The sequence below is a fragment of the Pipistrellus hanaki genome, assembly GCF_964339955.1.
Source record: "Pipistrellus hanaki genome assembly, chromosome: 2".
NCBI classification, from domain to species: domain Eukaryota; kingdom Metazoa; phylum Chordata; class Mammalia; order Chiroptera; family Vespertilionidae; genus Pipistrellus; species Pipistrellus hanaki.
This window is the reverse complement of record NC_140504.1, coordinates 47,367,377-47,388,351: the sequence shown is the minus strand read 5'-3', so window position 1 is coordinate 47,388,351 and position 20,975 is coordinate 47,367,377. Positions and strand designations below refer to the sequence as shown.

At 41.3% G+C, this 20,975-nt stretch overlaps 2 protein-coding genes across 7 annotated transcripts in view; both read left to right on the top strand.

Moving 5' to 3' along the window:
* Positions 1–5,949, top strand: part of ATP13A3 (ATPase 13A3) — a 92,033-nt gene extending 86,084 nt beyond the window's left edge. For all 5 annotated transcript variants that reach the window (XM_084871504.1, XM_084871506.1, XM_084871502.1 and 2 more), the window contains one exon: positions 2,524–5,949. In XM_084871504.1, coding sequence (XP_084727630.1) covers positions 2,524–2,721 — 198 coding nt within the window. In that variant the 3' untranslated portion in view covers positions 2,722–5,949. The remainder of the gene's footprint in view (positions 1–2,523) is intronic.
* Positions 5,950–10,214: 4,265 nt separating this feature from the next.
* On the top strand, positions 10,215–13,809 carry GP5 (glycoprotein V platelet). Of its 2 annotated transcripts, none has more exons than XM_084875681.1 (2): positions 10,215–10,360; positions 11,796–13,809. In XM_084875681.1, exon 2 carries the CDS (start codon positions 11,805–11,807, stop codon positions 13,428–13,430), a length of 1,626 nt encoding a protein of 541 aa, XP_084731807.1. In that variant the 5' UTR covers positions 10,215–10,360; positions 11,796–11,804; the 3' UTR covers positions 13,431–13,809. The 2 variants fall into 2 exon arrangements, with proteins under 2 accessions (XP_084731807.1, XP_084731808.1); XM_084875682.1 differs by lacking the exon at positions 10,215–10,360 and adding an exon at positions 10,887–10,933 and having other exon boundaries at positions 11,796–13,803.
* The last annotated feature ends 7,166 nt before the right edge of the window (positions 13,810–20,975 follow it).

Sequence of the window (20,975 nt, the reverse complement as noted above, 5' to 3'; positions counted from 1 at the left end):
GAGGGGGTATCCCTATTGTTTCCTGTGAATTATAACAAGTGTATCTTGCTTTTTATAGGGACATGAGGATTTTTAAAAACATACATGTTAATGTAAAAAGAATACTATTCATCCCTGGCTGGGTGGTCCAGTTGGTTGAAGTGTTGTCCCGTACACCAAACAGTGCAAGTTCGCTACCCCAATTGGTGTGGCACCAATTGATGTTTCTCTCTCACATCTGTATCTCGCTCTCGCTCTCTCGCTCTCACTCTTTCTCAAGAAAAAAAGTCAATAAACATATCCTCTGGTGAGGATTTAAAAAAGAAAGAATACTATTCAGTTGTGATTCTGTTTGCAATGAAATTGGCTTTAATTTTATTGCTTGCCCACTTTCTGCAGGTGGGGAACAGTGGATTTAGAGATGTGTATGTGTCTTCCATTTGCATACACTTGTCTGTGCCTTTTCTTAACTCAGCCTGCTCTGCATTGTCCTTCAGCCCTGCCGGCTCATCTGGACAGACAAAGCCTATATGCTTCTGTTTTTTTGTTTTGTTTTGTCTGCTTGTTTTCTTACAATCACCATTCACCATTAATTTCTTCCTGTGATCCAAAGTGCTACATGCCATAAAATAAAAAGTGACAGCTTTCAGATTGATTTAGGAACAATGGTCTTTTCTGCAACTAAATCGAAGACTTTAAGCATCTTGGAAAAAAGACCCAAGTAGTGAGCCCACACCTCAGATTAAATGTTAAGGTTTGTTGTGTGCGGGCCTACCCTGGAAGGGAAGTGTTGGTTGTGTGGGTCACTGAAGAACCCGTCTGTGGGCTTCCTTTAAGGTGATGGTAATAGCTCTTTTTAGCTAGATGGCTAATCAAAAATCTACCTCCTCTCTCCTCCCAGAATTGTATACCTTACTTGTTAACACAGTTTTTGCCTATAAATTCTCTATAGCAGCGCAGCTTACTGTGTTTTGTTTATAAAGTAAGCAAACCTTTAAAAGCACTCAGTTATTATTGATAGTGGTCTTAGTGCTGCCACATGCCCACAGTTTTGAAGAAGGAAAGAGTAGTAGGTTCCTGGTGGTTGTCTCAATAAAATAAGAGGACCGACCAATTCAAAATGTAGAAAAATTTTAAGAGTTTTCATATTAAAATATTTTTGCTGTTCTCCAGTGGCAAATGTAGAAACATGTTTAAGAACACATATAACAAATCTGCCTTTCTTGATCATGAAAATATTTTGGATGTTAACCTTAGAATGCTCCTCTCAGTTACATTATACTTCCATTTGGTGAGATTGTTTCAACTGAGATTAGACCTAGTTGTAGACTGGGTTATGTATTAATGGCAGAACAAAACAACCTGGGATTGTTGCTTTGGAGAAACAAAAGCCAAAATAATTAAAACTTGATCATTCTTTAGAGGTGGATATAATTAGTTCTTGATATAGTTTTCTTTTATTTCATTTTTTAAAAAGATTTTGTATTGATTTTAGAGAGAGAGGAAGGGAGAAGAAGAAAAAGATAGAAGCATCAATGTGACAGAGAAACATCGATCTGCTGGCTACTACGCGCCCCCTACTGGGGATTGAGTCCATAACCTGGGCATGTACTCTGACTGGGAATGGAACAGACAACCTTTTGGTGCATGGGACAACACCCAGTCAACTGGGTTTATTTCATTTCTTTACCACAAATTACAGTTAAGATTAATTCTGAGGCCTCTACTGCATTTATATATTTTTTTACAATAACAAGGGACTCTGCTTTCTTGTTCTTTGAGAATTATTCAAGATCACAGTCATTAAAAACATCAGGATTAATCAGAAGGATTTCAATGACAGCAGAGCTTTTTATAATGAAATAATACTAAGAAATAGTACTTGCTTTATAGCTTTGTATGTACCTTTTCTTAAAGGTAGAGCACCAAGAGTAACCATCATTATAAAATAAAATTGTTTTTGTATGAATGAAAATGTGGCTTTAAAAAAAGTGAATGATGTTAAACATGATCTAAGTTCTAATTTTGACCTAACAATATTTTCATTTTTAGGTTTTGAAAGGTAATGTTAACAGTAACAATGATATTTTTTACACTGTTTTCTTCCAAAAATGATCTAGTACCAAAGGTAGTTTGGGATAGATGAGAGTTTCCATATTGAATATTAAAAATATTTTCTCTTTCTGAATAGTTTAAATAAAATAATTCTTGATGCAATAGTTTTGTGTTATCCAGATCTGCAAGTTATTTTTAAAATGTATTTATACAAAAAGAAATTGGAAAATAAATTTATATATACACAAGAGGTTAGGTCTATAAATCTAAATAAAATAAAGAATATTACATTGATAACTAAAACATCTAACTTTTAAAAATGTTCCTAAATAATTGAAAGCTTACTTTTTTACATGGATTTTTTTTCATTTGTTTATGCTTAAAAGTCATTTCCTCTTATTTTTTTATGTTGACATACTCTGCTTTAACAAACTTGTTAAAAAGAAGCAGCCTTTAATCTACTGGGGTGTTCTTTTCCTCTCTCCTTAGGAGTCAGTGGATTACTGGGGGAAATGCTGCTTGCCCTGTGCCCTGGACTGTAGAAAGAAGATGCCGAAAGCAAAGTACATGTATCTGGCTCAAGAGCTCTTGGTTGACCCAGAATGGCCACCAAAACCCCAGACGACAACAGAAGCTAAAACTTTAGTTAAAGAAAATGGATCATGTCAAATCATCACCATTACGTAGCAGCGCATCAGTCTTGGTGGGATGTTAGTAGCAGTATTGAACAGAATGTAATTTAGGACTTTCTGATCCTGTGTGTCAGATGGCATCATTTCAATCTGTGTTCTTTCTGATATATTATAGTAGGTGATTTCAGAGCTTTTTAAAAAAACAAAAGAAACCAAAATAAAAGATTGGCATGCCAGCTAAATTAATAATCAATCTGTGAAGTCCTCTTTCTTCAGTAACTCTGAATATTGTATTTCCACAATTTTCTTGATTGTTACCCTCAGTAATACTCTTTACTGATATATAGGTATATAGGGTATAGAAGAAAGTAGGTATTTGGTAGGGTTTTAGACATTAGCCTTTGAGACTTAGTTTACATCTTTAAATATATTTTCACAACTCTTAGAAAAGGCCCTAAATCTATGATTAGCCTCTAGTGAAAATAGTTAAAAAGCCTGTTGTTTTCATTTGATTCCAACATTTCTTCCAAAGAATTATATATACACTCACCAGATTCCTTTGATAGTCTAGAGTTAGGAGTAAGTTTAATGGTGTTGCTTATAGAACAACTCAGGTAATTTCCACTTACAATTTTATATTTTCTGTACAAACTGCCTGGGTTTTATTTTTTTAATCAGCAAGGTGCTTCACTGTCTGTCTTTGGAGATGTCCCTCAAAACAATGTGTTTGTGTCTTGTCTGGGGTCAGTAGTGTAATTTGCTTTAGTTAAATGTAAACTTTTTTCATTAAGAAAAATATTATTTCTTTTGGTAATAGATGTGGATCTATCTTTCTGATATCTCTCCATATCTGTTTTTTCCTCCCTCTCAAGTTTTATATTTTAAATGTCTTTTATTTTCTGCTTTTTTAATTTTCTAAAGACATTGTATAGTAGTGAGCAGCTTTTTTTTTTTTTTTTTTTTGCTATTTTTTTTTAGTTAGATTTTTGCCTTCTAAAATCTTGAATATTTGATGTATGTCTATCCTATCAATAATAAGGCTTAAAAAATGAGCGGTTTTGAACAACTGCTGAATTCGTTCAAAGCAGAATGAACTTGGCGAGAGTTTGTTTTATGCCATTAGGTGGCGCTAGAGATCAGAGTTTATTTTGGATTGGATGTTTACAAATGAACATATTTTGGTGATGGCATTTTCTGGGAGAAAAGAAAAATGGAAATAAAGTTAATAGACATTAATTGAATCAAAAGAAATGTGAATAATATTTTTCACCTTTCTGTTTTGCCTAGTTAAAGCTTAAATTCTAAACAAAATAAAAGTAACTTTAAAAATGCCTTTATAGGTAAGATACAGTAGTTTGACAAAGCCCACAGTTATTGGATAAACAAGGAAACTGATACTGTTGTAAAATGGACACTAAACTTCTAAAAGTATGTGATATTATCCTGTGTTCTTCCTTAACCAATAGCATGTGTATACTGTTCACTTCTAGCTGGTCATTATTTTCCTGATCTGTACTTACCAATTTACCAAATGTTACCCAGAACTGTAGAATCAAATGATTCTCATTTTTTTTTGTGGTGCAGAGATATGAATGATGTTTGGTAACTATAGAAAAATGTAAGTTACACTCAGGATCACTGTTATTGCTATTGCCACTGATGATTCTCACATACACTAAAAAAGTTTCCATCAAAAAACATAGTACGCTATTACTACACATTAGATGATAAAACAATTGTTCCATGGATGATTCTATGAAGCTATGCATCTTAGACCTCTTGAGCTGTGAATTAGCACTGTTTTCTATAGTTACTTATTCTCTTGATTGTTTTATAATTTCCACATTTATTTTCAACATGTATAAGTGTTATTCGTCAGTGATTTTCCCAGAATTGTAAATCTTATTATTTGATTTAAATACTGAAGCGTATAATTAAGGTAATTGCTAAGTAGCAGCTTAAAAAACTCAATTATCAGATTGTATTTAACATCTTTAAGAGCATGATCATAAAGAGCTATATTTTTTACACCCTCCCTTTTTTAAATATTTAGATAGTATAAGAGTTTTATATCTCATCTGTCTATATTGCTTTCAAAGGAATAAGGTTTTTGGTAGGTGGAAAAGCATTTGTAGGAAGTTAGATTTGAACATAGACTAAGTGGGTTGTTCAAGTTGTAATTGAGCTTCCAGAAATGTTATTTGAGGAATGTTTGTGAATGTAGGTGTGCGTCCTACTCAGTGCCATAGATAGAGGTCTCTCTCTGTAGGTCACCATTACGTAGTAATTTTGATTCTTAATTTCACATTAAATTATTTGAGTGTATACAGACCTAAATTTTAAAATCTGTACATATATTATTTTGATTTAAGATTAATATTGCCGCTTTAAATTTTATTTATGCACATACTTAAGGACAGAAATGTCTGGGAAAATAATTGTTAAATAATGATATGTAACTTTTTAACTTTTTAAATAAATAACAAGATTTTTAATGTGTGTCTCCCTCAGGGTTGTTTAAAGTTTTTTTTTCTCCCTCAAATATAAATAGTGGTGACTGTTTTGTATCTTCTAGCACCAACTGCTGTAAGGCATTGCTGCAAATAATGCTTGAATAAAAGTGGCTAAGCCAACAACAAAATGAATACTTTTATATTAGTTTTATAATCCTTGCATTTGAGAGCTTTCCAAATTGCACTTGCATTTAAACAGAACTGTTGCAGTTTTTACTGTATTTATTTTGTTACCCCTGTTTATGAAAATACTGCACAGTTTCAAAGGCATGGTAAAAATATCAGTGTTTATATATTCTGTTTCCAAAACAGCTATACATACACTGTTCAGAGAAGAGCAAAATTCAAGCGTTAGGAAATGTTCTAAGATTTCTTGCATGTAATTTTGACATATTTTGTATATTTATGGTGGGAGGTGGTTGGGAACTTTTAACAAAATATGGGATGTTAATTTTTGTACAGTCTGTGGGTATTTACACATATTTTTTAATGTATTAAAATTTGGTAATTATGTGCACATTAAATTAATAAAATAGTTAACTTCCTGTTATGATTTGTTAATTCCCTAAGACTTTGGAATTTTTTTAAGAAACTTTATATCAGAAATGATATTGCATCTTTATATTTTTAAAATTATATTGCTGCTCAAGAATGGTACCCTGATGTCAAAAAGGCATACATTCATAATTGTACATTCAGCACTGTAAATAACTGTATGAAATTTTTTTTTGATTGAAGCATTCAAAATAAAAATCTAAATGAATAAAATAGCACTCTTTTTTCTGTGTCTTTATACATGTTTGCTCTTTAGTTCAGTGGGTTTATTTTCCTGCTTAATACTTTCCCATTTCCTTTTTTAACATTGGGGTTTTTTGGTTGCTTTTTTTAAAGATTGTTTTTATTTATTTCAAATAGGGAGGGAAGGAGAGAGGGAGGGAGGGAGAAACATTAATGATGGTGCCTAGCCACCGTGGCTCAGTGGTTGAGCATCAGCCCAAGAACCAGGAGGTCATGGTTCCGTTTTGATCAGGGCACATGCTTGGATTATTGGCTCGATCCCAGAGGGGGGTATGCAGGAGGCAGCCAATTAATGATCCTCATTATTGATGTTTCTATCTTTCTCCCTCTCCCTTCCTCTCTGAAATAAAAACATTTTTAACAATTAAAAACAAACAAACATCAATGATGTGAGAGAATCAGGGATTGAATCTGCAACTCAGACCTATGCCCTGACTGGGAATCAAAGCTGTGACCTTCTGGTTCCTAGGTTGGTGCTCAGCCACTGAACCCACCAGCCGGGCTCACTTTGGGTTTTTGAAGGAAGTAAATGCAGCATTCCACATTTATGTCTGTGGTCACATACAATGTAAAGCCAAATGTTGAGTGGCAGGAGGTCTGCGGGAAATGGTGAACTATAAAATTAGGGAGTCTATTAATAGTTGGGAAGATCAAACCAGAAGCTAATACCATGTTTAAGACGGTGCGTTTGAAGTGAAGTATTTGTGGGTGCCAAAAGCGCCCTCTGAGGGGGGAGAAGCTGTGGAGCTGACTGCTGGCCATAGAAACCCCAGGGGAAGGCAGGTTTGTGCTTGGGAAGGTGTTGCCTCGTATGGCAGGCTCTGCAGGAGACATGCCTCCTCTGCGGTGGGCTGCGTGGCGGGCTGTGATCCGGTGGACTGGGGTGGTATGAACACCAGTTTGAGCTCACGTTCTCCCATGCACTATGGTTTGTCTAGCACATGATCATGTCCCCACAGCCTGCTGCTGTGGGCACAGTTCCTCTTATCTTCCCTTCCTCTCCCTCACTTACTGCCAGTTACTTTATTCTTAGCCATATATTGTAAGGAAGGACAGAAGGAATTGTATGAGTTTGAACGAGACTGTCCCTGTTCATAGTTGGGGTTGTGGTTACTCCACAGGTGTTACTTCTGCTGAGTCCCAGCCTCTGTGTCCCCAGTGGGGGCGGAAAAGCATGTCTCATCCAGGCAGACTCCTGCTTTTGAATGGCCAAAACCTCGTAGGCCAGGGCTCTGTGGCTTATACAGAAGCCATTTGGGACAGCAGGTTTCTGACCTGTTCCATAGGTCCCAGCTCCAAAGATGAACACAAGAGCCATCAACTTCATTACTCAATGCTTCTCAGCACCGTGTCTATTCAGTGGATAAACTCACAGTGTTGCTACATTGTCTGCAACTTCTGGACCCAGCTCTCCCTTCTCGGGCAATCAAAATGCCCTGCTCTCTTCAAAGAACAAAACTTGGAGATCTTCCTGGGGAAATAGGCTAAAGAAGCTTCGCTGGAATTTGACTCCAAGTCACTGACTAGTCCACAGCACTTCTTCTCAATCTCCATCACATTGGCTCCCCGGCCTTTTCCTGGGCAAAGGGCCTTTCACCTGGTGTGCCTATGCATGTCTGACTCACTGTGCCACCACAGCATGTGTTCTGGCCTGAGTTGCTTTTTTTCTTTTTAAAAACAAATATTTTATTGATTTTTTACAGAGAGGAAGAGAGAAGAATAGAGAGTTAGAAACATCAATGAGAGAGAGACATCGATCAGCTGCCTCTTGCAGACACCCCACTGGGGATGTGCCCGCAACCGATGTACATGCCCTTGACTGAAATCGAACCTGGGACTTTTCAGTCCACAGGCCGACGCTCTATCCATTGAGCCAAACTGTTTTCGGCTCGAGTTCCTTTTCTTGATTGGAGCTCAAAGATGGCCCATGACCCCTGGCAGAGAGAGTGGCTTCCCTGTGCTTTAGGACTTCATGACTTAGAGGTGATTTCAGCCAATACAGCATTTGGCTCCATCAAACACTGCTTGGATTTCAATGCTTTTTCTATATCTGCAAATGTCATGGATCAGGGAATTTTTCTTAACCAGGATGAAATAATTTAAGGATCACTTCTGCACCACTCCACTCAATGATTCAGAGGTTAATGTTTATTCTTTCACAATTCAAGCCTTGACTTTTTCCAGTATGTTTTAATACCTTTATCCTTATGTGTTTTTCCCTTAATGATGCCATTTTCCCTTCCAAATCACTTTATTTTTGCATTTAAATGTTAAAAATGCAATTGTGATATAAGCATGTTTAGTAAAAATTTAAGCCTCACAGAAAGGTATATAAGGAAGTCCACCTATTCCCTGGCCTCTCCCCCAAAAGGTGAATACTGAGGTTTCTTGGTGTATCATTCCCGGAAAAAAATATGTGTATATCCTCATGTGAATATATGCTTTTAAAAATGCTACACAAGTGGAATCCCATTGCATATGCTCCGCTGCCCTTGCTTTCTGTCATTTAGTGTGTCTTTGAAAGTACGTCAGCACTTGAAGCTCAACCTTATTCACTTTAAAAGTCTGCACGGCATCCCACTGCATGGACCTGCCATAATCTAAGCATCTTGTTCCCGGTGATGGCCATTTAGGTTTTTGTTTCCTTTTCTGTTACAAATCCACAATAAGTGTTATGCTCATTTAGATAAGCATATCCATGAAGTATATTTTTTATCAGTGGAATGGCTATACATACAGAATGTGTATACTGTATTTTAAATTTGGTTGATGCTATTAAATTTTTCTCTGAAAAGTTTGCCCCAATTTTTATGCCCACCAATGCTGTATGAAAATGTCTAGTTCGCCCTTTATAAAACACTCTATTTTCAGGCTTCGAACATGAAAAGTTATTTTCGTATGGGGTACGGTGAAGGATTTTCAAACAGCTCAGAAACAGACCCACAGACCCAGTCACTGATGAGGTGCTGGTTCGTGAGGAAGAAGGGGTTTACAGAAGCAGGGCTAGGACAGCTGGGTATCCTAATGGGAAAAATAAACTGGACTCAACTCACATCATACACAAAAACCAACTATAGATGGATTAAATGGACCTAAAAGTGAAGGACAAAGCTATAAACTTAAGGCGTTATAGGGAAATAGTTTTCTGATTTTGGAGGGAAGGGGTGGGGGGTATTTTAATAGACACAAAAATCATAAATTAGGAAAGATGGATAACTGCCTACCACAAGACTCAGGTCTTTTGACCTCATACAGAAGGTTAAAAGGCAAACCACTAACTAGTTGAAGATATTTATAACACCTATAACCAACCAAGGATTCGAATCCAGAATATATTAAAATGCCTATAGTTCAGTTTTTTAAAGACATAGCATACATATTTTGCATATAGACAAATAGGCAAAGGAAAGCTGAATTTCTCAGAAGATGAAGTGGCCCTTAAACTATGAAAAGAGTCTCGAGCCCATTAAAAACCATACCGACATGAATTGCAAAAAGTATATTTAAAAAAAATCAATCCCAAGTATGGGCAGAGCTGTGAAGCACAGGGTCTGTCCTGCACAGCAGGTGGCATCACGTATGGGTACAACTGCTGTGGGAGGCAGTTTGACAGTCCTAAGTTGAACATGTGAACACCCTTCAACTCACTCAGTGATGCATAACTGAACATCTTTGAGTATATTTTCAGCCTTATTAATTCTAAAAAAAAAAAAAAATGGAGTGGAGCACTGGAGGCTAGTCTAAGCCTTATTATTCATCCAAGGAGGAGGAGAATGGATTAGACTCACAGAGTGTTTCCCAAAGTGTGGTCCGCGTACCCGCAGGGGTCCGGGAAGAGTTTGGTGGGGGTATACGTTGCACCGGAGTTTGGTGGGGATATGCACTGCACCGTGCTTAGCTGCGCCTAATTCTACGTTCTCATGAGTACGCGGGGTACTCAGCGTTATGAAAATTATAAAAGGGGTACACATATGTCAGAAGTTTGGGAAACACTGGATTAGAGAACCGGGGTAGTGTGGCATTAAAAGGAAGCCTGGGGCAAGCCTGGCCCATCCAGGGGTGTGGCTACTGCAGTGTATCACTGAGCTCTTCCAGCTCCACAGAGCTAGGTTGTGCCATTTATGGAGAAACTTCTCTCTCTCCTGCTCTTGTCATTCAGCTTTGACAGCAGGATGTAGGTTATATATAGTTGCTTTCAGTTTGAAAATACTTGTATTAAAAATCCCGAATATGCCTCCTGAGATAGGGCCCTCCCCATGACTTTCATTCTGATGAAGTCTTTATCCTGAGGCTGCAGGGTCCCGCCCTTTTCCTTCGGAAAGTGCCGAATCACAGGCGAGGCTCTCAGCCTCTCAGTTGCTTTGGGGAGCAGTGCCATTCCAGGTAAGGCCGGATATTTTAAAATTAGGGGGCTTGGCGAGTTCATGCGTGCATAAGAAATGGAATGTAGCTACGAGAAACGATTTGTGTAAAATGACACTTGGGAAACACTGTTTTGGCAGATTCGTATTCCTGTGTGTATTTCAAGATGATTCAATGCCAGGAGTATTTATTTTCAAACAGCTTAGAAATGATAGCTTCTTATTTATGGTTCAGTCAGATATACTACTCTCCAGTTCTAGCTCTGGGACCCTCGTGAAGTCCCTTAAACGCCCTATGCCTTAGTTTCTTCATTCTTTGGGGATAATAATAGTATGTACTTCATAGGGTTAGGTAAAGATGAAATGAATCGATTCAAATACAAGTGCTGGGCAGAACGCCTGGCATTGAGTGGTACGTGTTATTTCCTGCGTTTCCCAGTGTGGCTGAGGGTGTTCACTATTTGGGGGTGTCCGCTGTTCTCCTAGAGGAGTTGGTATCGCAGATATAACGTAGCTATGACCAAAGGATTCAGGTGGTGGCTGTCATATGAACACTTTGCTGTTTCCTCCGTGACTTGGCTACAGCCAGCCCTGGGTGAGTATAAAGTCAAGAGCAGAGCTCTTTCACCATGGGCACTGCTCTGCCACAGCTGGAGCTGGAATGTGGGAATAATTACTTAATGAGTTCTATGTAAAGATTTTATTTTTATTTTTTTAAAATATATTTTATTGATTTTTCACAGAGAGGAAGGGAGAGAGATAGAGAGCTAGAAACATCGATGAGAGAGAGACATCTGCCTCCTGCACACCCCCCACCAGGGATGTGCCCGCAACCAATGAACATGCCCTTGACTGGAATCGAACCCGGGACCTTTCGGTCCGCAGGCTCTATCCACTGAGCCAAACTGGTTTCGGCCCATGTAAAGATTTTAAAGTATTGGCTCTTCTCTAGCTTGCAAACACGTCCCTTCCCATGCTTTGTACAGAGAGTGGGAAATCAGTAAAACAAAAGAATGAGACGTCCGCGGTGCAGAACGAATGGATAGATTTTTACCACCCAGGAGAACCTGCATCCCTAAGCAAAGCGGGAGACTTACTTACATATGGATTACAGAGGCAGTGATAATCCTGGCGGAGGAATCCCGCCTCTGCAACCTTAAATGCCCAGGGTTACAAGAGCGCACGCGAAATTTTTAAAAAATATATATTTTATTAAGTTTTTACAGAGATGAAGAGAGAGGGATAGAGAGTTAGAAACATCAATGAGAAAGAATCATCAATCAGCTGCCTCCTGCACACCCCGTATTGGGGATGTGCCCGCAACCAAGGTACATGCCCTTATCCGGATTCGAACCTGGGACCTTTCAGTCCGCAGGTAGACGCCCTATCCGCTGAGCCAAACCGGTTTCGGCCACACGCGAGTGTTTGATGTCTGCCCTTGTGTGCTGTCCCCACAGGCGGCCGATATGCTGCGGGGCGCCCTGCTGTGTGCGGTGCTGGCGCTCCTGCGCGCTCAGCCGGCGCCCTCCCGCTGCCCGCCCACCTGCAGCTGCTCCGTCCGGGACGCGGTGCAGTGCTCGGGGGGCGACGTGGAGCGCATCGCGGAGCTCGGCCTGCCCACCAACCTCACGGTCCTCATGCTGTCCCGCCTGGGCCGCGGCACCCTGCGGAGCGACAGCTTCCGCGGCATGACGGTGCTGCAGCGCCTCTTGCTGACCCAAAGCCACATCACCGCCGTCGCCCCGGGCGCCTTCCAGGACCTGGGGAACCTGAAAACCCTCCGGCTGTCGCACAACCACATCCCGGACCTGCCGGGCGCGCTCTTCGACGGCCTGGTGCTCCTGGAGCATCTGTATCTGGACCACAACGCGCTGACGCGCCTCGACCCACTCCTGTTCCGGAACCTAGTGAACCTGCAGCTCCTCTACCTGAACGTGAATCAGCTCGTCTCCCTCCCCGCCGGCCTCTTGGCGCACCTGCGGGGCCTGCGGGTGCTGGACCTGTCCGCGAACAATCTGACTCACTTGCCCCCGGGCTTGCTGGGTGCGCAGGCCAAGCTGGAGAAGCTCTTGCTCAGTTCCAACCGGCTCGCGGCTCTGGATCCGGGGCTGCTGAGCGGCCTGCGCGCTCTGGCAGAGCTGCACCTGGAAGGCAACCGCCTCCAGGCCCTGGCGCCCGGGGCCTTTGACCAGCTCCGCGACCTGAGCATCCTGAAGCTTTCCAGGAACCAGCTCAGGTCCCTGCCCTCCGGCCTCTTCCTAAATCTGCACAACCTGACCTCCCTGGCGCTGCACGAGAACCCGCTGGAGGAGCTCCCGGCCGTGCTCTTCGGGGAGATGGCGGGCCTGCGCGTGCTGTGGCTGAACGGCACCCAGCTGCGCACCCTGCCCGACGGCGCCTTCCGCAACCTGAGCGGCCTGCGGGCGCTGGGGCTGACCCTGAACCCGCGCCTGGCCGCGCTCCCGGACGGCGCCTTCCGCGGCCTCGCCCAGCTGCGCCAGCTATCGCTGAGCCGCAACGCCCTGCGGGCCCTGCCCCGCGGGCTCTTCCGCGGCCTCCGCAGCCTCGAGTGGCTGCGGCTCGAGCACAACCTGCTGCAGACCCTGCCGGGCGACGTGTTCCAGGGCCTGCCCCGGCTGTCGGAGGTCCTGCTGAGGCACAATCCCTGGCGCTGCGACTGCGACCTGCGGCCGTTCCTGGCGTGGCTGAGGCAGCACCCGGGCCTCACGGGCCACGCGGAGCAGTCCCCGCGGTGCCAGGGGCAGCCCCCTGGCCTGCTGCTGCACGCCCTGTCGGACGGTGACCTGAGGTGTCCGAGCACCAGGGCCCCGAGCACTCCCCACTCTCTCGCCCCCACCAGGCTGGTCCTGCCCGTGGCCCGCGATCGCCCAGCCTGGGTGCCTACCAGCCCAGAGCCCTGGGCACGGGCCCAGCCGGTGGCCGAGGGCCAGCGTCAGGACCAGAGCCTGTTCTGGGTTCTTTATTTGCTGCTTTTAGCCACGCAGGCCGTAATAACCGGGGTCATTGTGTTTGCTATGATTAAACTCTTCCTGCTCTTCCGAAAATTAATCAGAGAGAGAGCTCTGATTTGAGCCAGCGGGGGAAACCTTGTAACGAATGAAAAGGCCACCAGGGTCTTGTTAGATGTGACTCTGGGAGAGTCCAGACAGATTGTTGCCCTCCCCTCTTCCCTCAAACCCACCTCTCTGTCTCCTCCTCCTCCTCCTCCCTCCTCTTTCCTAGAATTGCCTTTACCGTTGTAAATTGTGACTGTTTGCTTTGCTTCATCCTTCACCGCGGGCTCCTAGAAATGTGGGTTGTGTTCACCTCTTCTCTGTGCCCCGGTGCCCGGTGGAGAGAGGGCTACCTCAGAGCGTCCTGAGGAAGGGTGCGGGAGAGCCGCCACCTCCAGGCCAGGGTCTGGCTCCTGTCTGGCAAATGAGCAATAAATGAATAAAATGAATACACACGATCCAAGTGGTAGTGGCTTTTCCTGGGGAAAGGAAGGATTGTTCTCTTTATTTACTTTTGTTTGAAAAGCAGAACTCTTCCAGTTCTTTTCTTTGTCCTATTTTTCTTCTTCTTCTTCTTCTTCTTCTTCTTCTTCTTCTTCTTCTTCTTCTTCTTCTTCTTCTTCTTCTTCTTCTTCTTTTGTTTGTACAAAAGAAGCTACTGTTTGTACCTCTGTGGGCTATTTGGGAGAGGGTGGGACTCCTTCACGCAGTGCAGGCTGAGAGAGAAAAGAGCACAGGGCCTTCCCTCCAGGAGTGCAGCAGTGACAGTCAGGCCTGAGCGCCAAGGAGCAGGAGGAAGGGCCCTGGGGAGGGTGAGTGGAGCAGAGATTTGAGACAAGTGGGAGCTCACCAGGAGCTCTAAGTGTTGTGTGTTTGTGTGTGTGTGTGTGTGTGTGTGTGTGTCCCACAGGGTGGGGTGGGGCATTGATTGAGACAGTCCCTGTGTGTGTGCCTGCAAAGACTTATGAAACTGCTATGAGAGAGAAGTCTAACATTGACACTGAACTAAATGCTACCTCATTTCACAAGCAGTTATGGAGCACCTGCCATGTGGCAGGAGTTCATGGATGCAATGGCAAGCTTGGTTTCTGGTTTATTGTGCTTGACCTCATTCTGTTTATTCTTCCGATGGAAAGCGGTAAAAACCTTGTTGCTTTCAATGGATGCCCGTGAGCAGCAGTGGTTAAAACACGGGTGGAGTGGTGACAGCCGTGGGTTCAAATCCCAGCTCCACCGCGTACTAACTGCACAGGACGAGGGGCTGGATACTTAGGTTGTCCACGCCTGGGTTCCCTCGTCCCTGGCAAGGGATGCAGAGTGCCTGCTTCACAGAGCTGTGAGAATCAGAGGCATCACAGCCTGTGACAGCAGCGCAGTGCCCAGCGAACAGTCATTGCTCCCATGTCAGCTCTTCTAAAGGCCTCAGCCACACACGCGTGAAGACGAACTGGGGTGAAGGTAACCTTCCGTTTGAGGAAGTTCGCTCTCACCTCTACACACAGAGAAGAAAAGGCAGCCAGAGCTCTTCGTTAGAAGTCAGGATGGCAGTGCCACAGGGCATTATCTTTAAACATTCAGAAAAGTTAAGAGAATAACTTTGGACACCTGAACCTGCTTTATACAATCTTTATTCTTTGCTTTATTTGCTTCAGATATTTTTAAATATATATTTTATTGATTTTTTTACAGAGAGGAAGGGAGAGGGATAGAGAGTTAGAAACATCGATGAGAGAAACATCGATCAGCTGCCTCTGTACACCCCCTCACAAATGCCTCCATCGCAAAGATACGCATACATGCTCGTTATGATTTGCATGTTTGCTTTTTGTTTGTTTTCACTGAGTGGAGGCATTTCCTTGCAGGAAAGCAACAGCCTTAACAGTAGGTAAATTACTATTGGGAAAAATTAACTCCCAATTGGGAATTCCCTCTGAGGTACAGGAACTGAGGGATTCATTCACTGGGCAAATAATGCAATCCATTCGTAGTATTTGGCCTATTCTACAATATTTTCATCGTGCCCATCACCCCAGCTCTCTGGGTTGGTAGAACATGAAAATGGCACCATTAAAGCTCAACTAGTTAAGTTTTCAGAAGCTTTTAATTTCCCTTGGCCAAAAGCTCTCCTTATATGCTCCTTGACCTGAAATCGACTTCTTTTGGTAAACACATAGCTTATCTCCTCATTAAATAGTCACTGGTCAGCCTATGCATCTGAATGAAAGGTCCTATGAATCAACCTTCTAAAAGGAGACATTCTGGCTGAAACTGGTTTGGCTCAGTGGATAGAGCCGTTGGCCTGGGGACTGAAGGGTCCCGGGTTCCATTCCGGTCAAGGGCACGTACCTTGGTTGCGGGCACATCCTCAGTGGGGGGTGTGCAAGAGGCAGCAGCTGGTCGATGTATCTCTCTCATCGATGTTTCTAACTATCCCTCTCAATTCCTCTCTGTGTAAAATCAATAAAATATATTTTTTAAAAATCTTAAAAAAAATAAAAGGAGACATTCTGTATTATTATCAGGAACCTATCAACCAGTTTACAGGGACGGGTTAATAAATGGATACATTAGTGACATTCATTTCACAGTGCACTCTCAGCAGACAAGACTTCGAGGACCGTGGCTTACAACCAGGAGATTTTGTCCATTGGAAAATGTAAGACTTTCTCCAACTCAGTGGAAGGGATCTTAACCACGAATAGACAGCTGCCCCTGTCTGTGACATTGCCTCCCTCCTCCTACATCAGAGATCAGACAGACTCCTTGAGGATAAGATGCCGCTGACATCAGGGATAAAGAGCTTTCCCAAGACATCCACAAGACCTGTAGACCTACAAACTGTGAACATGGTTCATCTTACCAGTTTTCTAGGTCTTTTCTAATCTTTCAGTGAGGTTTCAGAATTCTTTCATAAAATCTTGCACAAATATTGTTAGGTTTATTCCTAGGTCTGCTCCCCTATTGTGAATTCTTATTGCTATTGTAGTTGTTATCACTTTTTTAAATTACATTTTCTGATTGCTTATTACAGGTATTATATATGGAAATGGAATTATTTTTACATAATTATATTTTATCTGACAATAAATCTAATAATTCATTTCTTCCTATTGAAAACTTATATCTTTTATTTATTTATCTTTCTATCTTAAAAATATTATCTGCACTGGCTAAAACTTCCAATATAATGTCAAACAGAAATGGTGATAATGAGTGTCCTTAAAAGCATCTGATTGCAACTAAAATGCCTCTAAGGTTTCATCAATAAATGTGACATTTCTTTTTTATATGAAGGTAATTTTTAATTGGAGGCACATAGATTTTTTAAAAATATATTTTATTGATTTTTTACAGAGAGGAAGGGAGAAGGATATAGAGTTAGAAACATCAATGAGAGAGAAACATTGATCAGCTGCCTCCTGCACACCCCCCACTGGGGATGTGCCCGCAACCAAGGTACATGCCCCTGACCGGAATCAAACCTGGGACCTCTCAGTCCACAGGCAAACGCCCTATCCCCTGAGCCAAACCAGTTTTGGCCACATAGATTTTTTTAAAATTGATTTTTAGAGGGAGAGGGAAGGAGAGAAATAGAGAGATAAAACAACATTGATGGTGAGAAACATCATAGATTGGCTGCCTCTTGCACTCCCCCTACTGGGGATTGAGCTTACAATCCTAGACATGTGCCCTGACTAAAGATCAGCTTGGTTCCTGGGTTGATGCTCAACTGCTGAGCCATACTGGTCAGGCTAATGTGACATTTCTAACTCTAGTTAGTTAAGTATTTTTTTAAGTCATGGGTAAATGTTAAATTTTATCAATATTTTTTCATCTATTAATATGCATATATAGTCTTTCTCCTTCAATGTGTTAAAGTGGTTAATAAAACTAACAGATTTTGAAAAATAAATTCATTATTGCATTCCTGAAGCAAACTGAGCCTGGTTATGCATTTAAAAAATGCATTGTTGGATTCAGTTTACTAATATTTTGTTTAGAACTTTTATTATCCATTCATTGGTGAGATTCTCTTGTGAATCTTTCAAAAATAATACATGTGACTGATTTTGACTGAATCGTCCAAATTATGCAGCCTCATAAAGCGAATGGGGACAATTGCTGTGGACAGTTTATAAAACATGGGATTATCTATTCCTTGAATGTATTATAGAACTATTTTTTAAGACCATTTTGGCTTGGTTTTATTGTATTACTTATTGCTGCATAGCAAATGACACAAATCTCAGTGGCTTAAAACAATCCTATCTAATAAAAAAGTAATATGCAGATTGACCATCACTCTAATACACAAGATGACTGCCCCCATGTGGTCAAAGATCCTACCCCTATGTGGGCACAAGATGGCCAGTAGGGGAGGGCAGTTGGGAGGCACCAGGCCTGCAAGGGAGGGCAGTTTGGGGCAATCAACCCTTCAGGGAGGGCAGGCCGGCAGAGGATGGAAGTTGGGGGCAAACGGGCTGACAGGGGAGCAGTTAGACATCAATCAGGCTGGCATGGGAGTGGTTAGGGGGTGATCAGGCTGGCAGGCAGAAGCAGTTAGGGGCACTCAGGAAGGCAGGGAGGTGAGCAGTTGGGAGCCAGCAGTCCTGGATTGTGAGAGGGGTCCCAGATTGGATAGGGTGCAGGCTGGGCTGAGGGAAATTGCCCCCCTCCTTGCCCCCGTGCACGAATTTCGTGCACCGGGCCTCTAGTAGCATACATTATCTCACAGTTTCTGAGGGTAGGGAATTTGGGAGCAGCTTCATTGGGTGATTCTGGCTTAAGGTCTTTCATGGGTTATCATTAAAATGTTGGCTGAGACAATAGTCATCTTCACAGGGGCTGGAGGATATGCTTCCAAAATATCTCACATCGTTGTTGTCCGTTCTTAGCAGGCTAATGACAGGAGGCCTCAGAGCCTTGCCAAGTGAACCTTTTCATAGGGGTGCTTGAGTGTCTTCATGACATGAACTTGGTTCTTGGGTTGATGCTTAACCGTTGAGCCATATTGGCCAGGCAAATGTGACATTTCTAATTCTAGTTAAGTATTTTTTTCTTAAGTCATGAGTAGATGTTAAGTGTGTTAAAGTGGTTAATAAAACTTATAGATTTTGAAAAATGAATTCATTATTGCATTCCTGAAGCAAACTGAGCCTGGTAATGCTGGCACCCCCCAGATTTAGAGAGAGAGCTCAGGGCAGCAGTCACAGTGCCTTTTACAATGTAGCCTCAGAAGTCATATTTCATCATTTCCAGTTTCCTCTTGGTTTATTGAAGTCAGCCCTATTCACTGTGGGAGAAGGGGATACTAGGAGCTTGATCTCAAGGAGCCACATGGGAGCCTGGCTACCACAGGGTGTGTAAGCCACGTGGTTTATTTTTAATTATTATTATTATTTTAATATATTTTATTGATTTTTACAGAGAGGAAGAGAGAGGGTCAGAGAGTCAGAAACATCAATAAGAGAGAAACATTAATCAGATGCCTCCTGCACATCTCTTACTGGGGGTGTGCTGGCAACCAAGGTACATGCCCTTGACCAGAATCGAACCGGGACCTGTCAGTCCACAGGCCGATGCTCTATCCACTGAGCCAAAACAGTTAGGGCCATGCGGTTTATTTTTAACTACTGATTTCATTGTTTTGGTTGTTGTAGATCTATTTAATTTTCTATTTCCTCACTGTTATTCCATTATGTATATTTTAGGAAGCTGTTCACTTTTATGTCTAAGTTTTCAAATTTCTTAGCCTAGCCTTTCTCATATTTTTATTTCTATTTTGCTTTAAAATCTCTGCTGTGCCTATAATTGTCCCCCTTTTTTTCATCTCTAATATTATTTATATCCATTTTCTTTTTTCCTCGATCAATCTTGCAATATATATTTTTAATTTTATTAGCACTTTCTAAGAACAAACTTTGGGCTTTGTTTCACCTCTCTATTGTGCTTGATTTCATTTATTGTCAGCTTTTATCTTTATTTCCTTCCTCTCTTTTCTTTGAGTCTATTTAGTTGTTATTTCTTCATGACTTAGGTCAGATACTTAGCCCATTAATGTTCATTCTTTCTTCATTTTCAGATTACAAATCTCCGCTAAGTCCTGCTTGAACAGCAGTTCCAGTTTTAAACTGTGATGCTACTGTTAATGCTAATCCTCTGTTATTGTCCAATTCTGTATTTTCTCATTTCCATTATGATTGTTTTCTTTGAGCTGAGTACTTAGAAGTGTGTTTTTTATTCCAAGTTTTTAATCTTTTTATTATTGATTTCTAACTCAGTTGTGGTCTGTATGATCCCAATTCTTTGAACACTTTTGAAACTTGTTTCGAAACACAGCCAATTTGGGGAAATGTTCTGCATGTGCCTGAGGGAGAAAAATTCTTTTAAATTGGGTTCAGGATATTATATCTCCACCAGATAAAGCTTGTTAATTGTGCTGTTCAAGACTCCTGTAAACTTACTAAGTTTTTGGTTTGTTGATTAATTACAGAAAAAAATTTGATTGTGAATTTGTTAAGTTTCTGTTATATTTCTATTGATTTATATCTATCTTTGTATATCTCTATCTCTATCTCTATCTCTATCTCTATCTCTATCTCTATCTCTATCTCTATCTCTCTATATCTGTCTCTAGTAAGCTACACAGAAATTTTAAATTTTAAAGATATTTATGTAGTTTTAAAAAGTTTTATGTAGTTATGTTAGTTTTTTATTTTAAGGTATATGTCTTTAATCCTACAATGTTTTTTTTTTCGTTTATTTTATGTGTTTATTTTGAAACCACCCAGCTTTCTTTTGGTTAGTATCTACATAGTATATATTTTTCCATTCTTTATTGTCACCTTTTTTCTTTAGTTTTATTTTAGGTGTGTCTTTTCTAAGCAGCATGAAATTGTTTTTTTTCTAAATTTTATTTAGATAGCATCTTTCTATTAATAACTGAAATTGATCTGCTTATATTTGTTTTAGTGTTACTGATATATTGTTACTACAAAGTTATTTTTTTTTATATTTAAAATTGATTTCAGAGAGGAAGGGAGAGGGAGAGAGAGAGAGAAACATCAATGATGACAGAGAATCATTGATTAACTGCCTCCTGCACACCGCACATTGGGGAGTGAATCTGCAACCTGGGCATGTGCCCTTGACCAGAATCGAACTTGGAACCCTTCAGTCTGCAGGCCAACAGTATATCCACTGAACCAAGCTAGGGCATTTTTTATTTTTTATTTCTCATTTTCTTTCTTTGCTTCCATGCCCCCCTTCTTTCATGCCCTCTGGTGGATTGATAAGTTTGCATTACTCTCTCATATATGCTGGGTTTTATTGTTGTTGTTGATATTCTTTCAGTGGTTATCTTTTTTAAACATGCATACTTAATTATATTTTTTTCTAACCAGTTTTTAAGTATACCATCTTTCTTTTCTATTTCTAAACATGGGATTGATATTACTATTTTAACTGCCCAGTGAACACGAACAACCATCTTTGTATCTTTGAAAGGGAGAGGGAGAGAGAGGGGGGAATATTAATGTGAGAGTGCAATATCAATTGGCTGACTCCTGTAAGCCCCCCACTCCACTGGGGATGGATCCCACAACCTGGGCATGCGCCCTGACC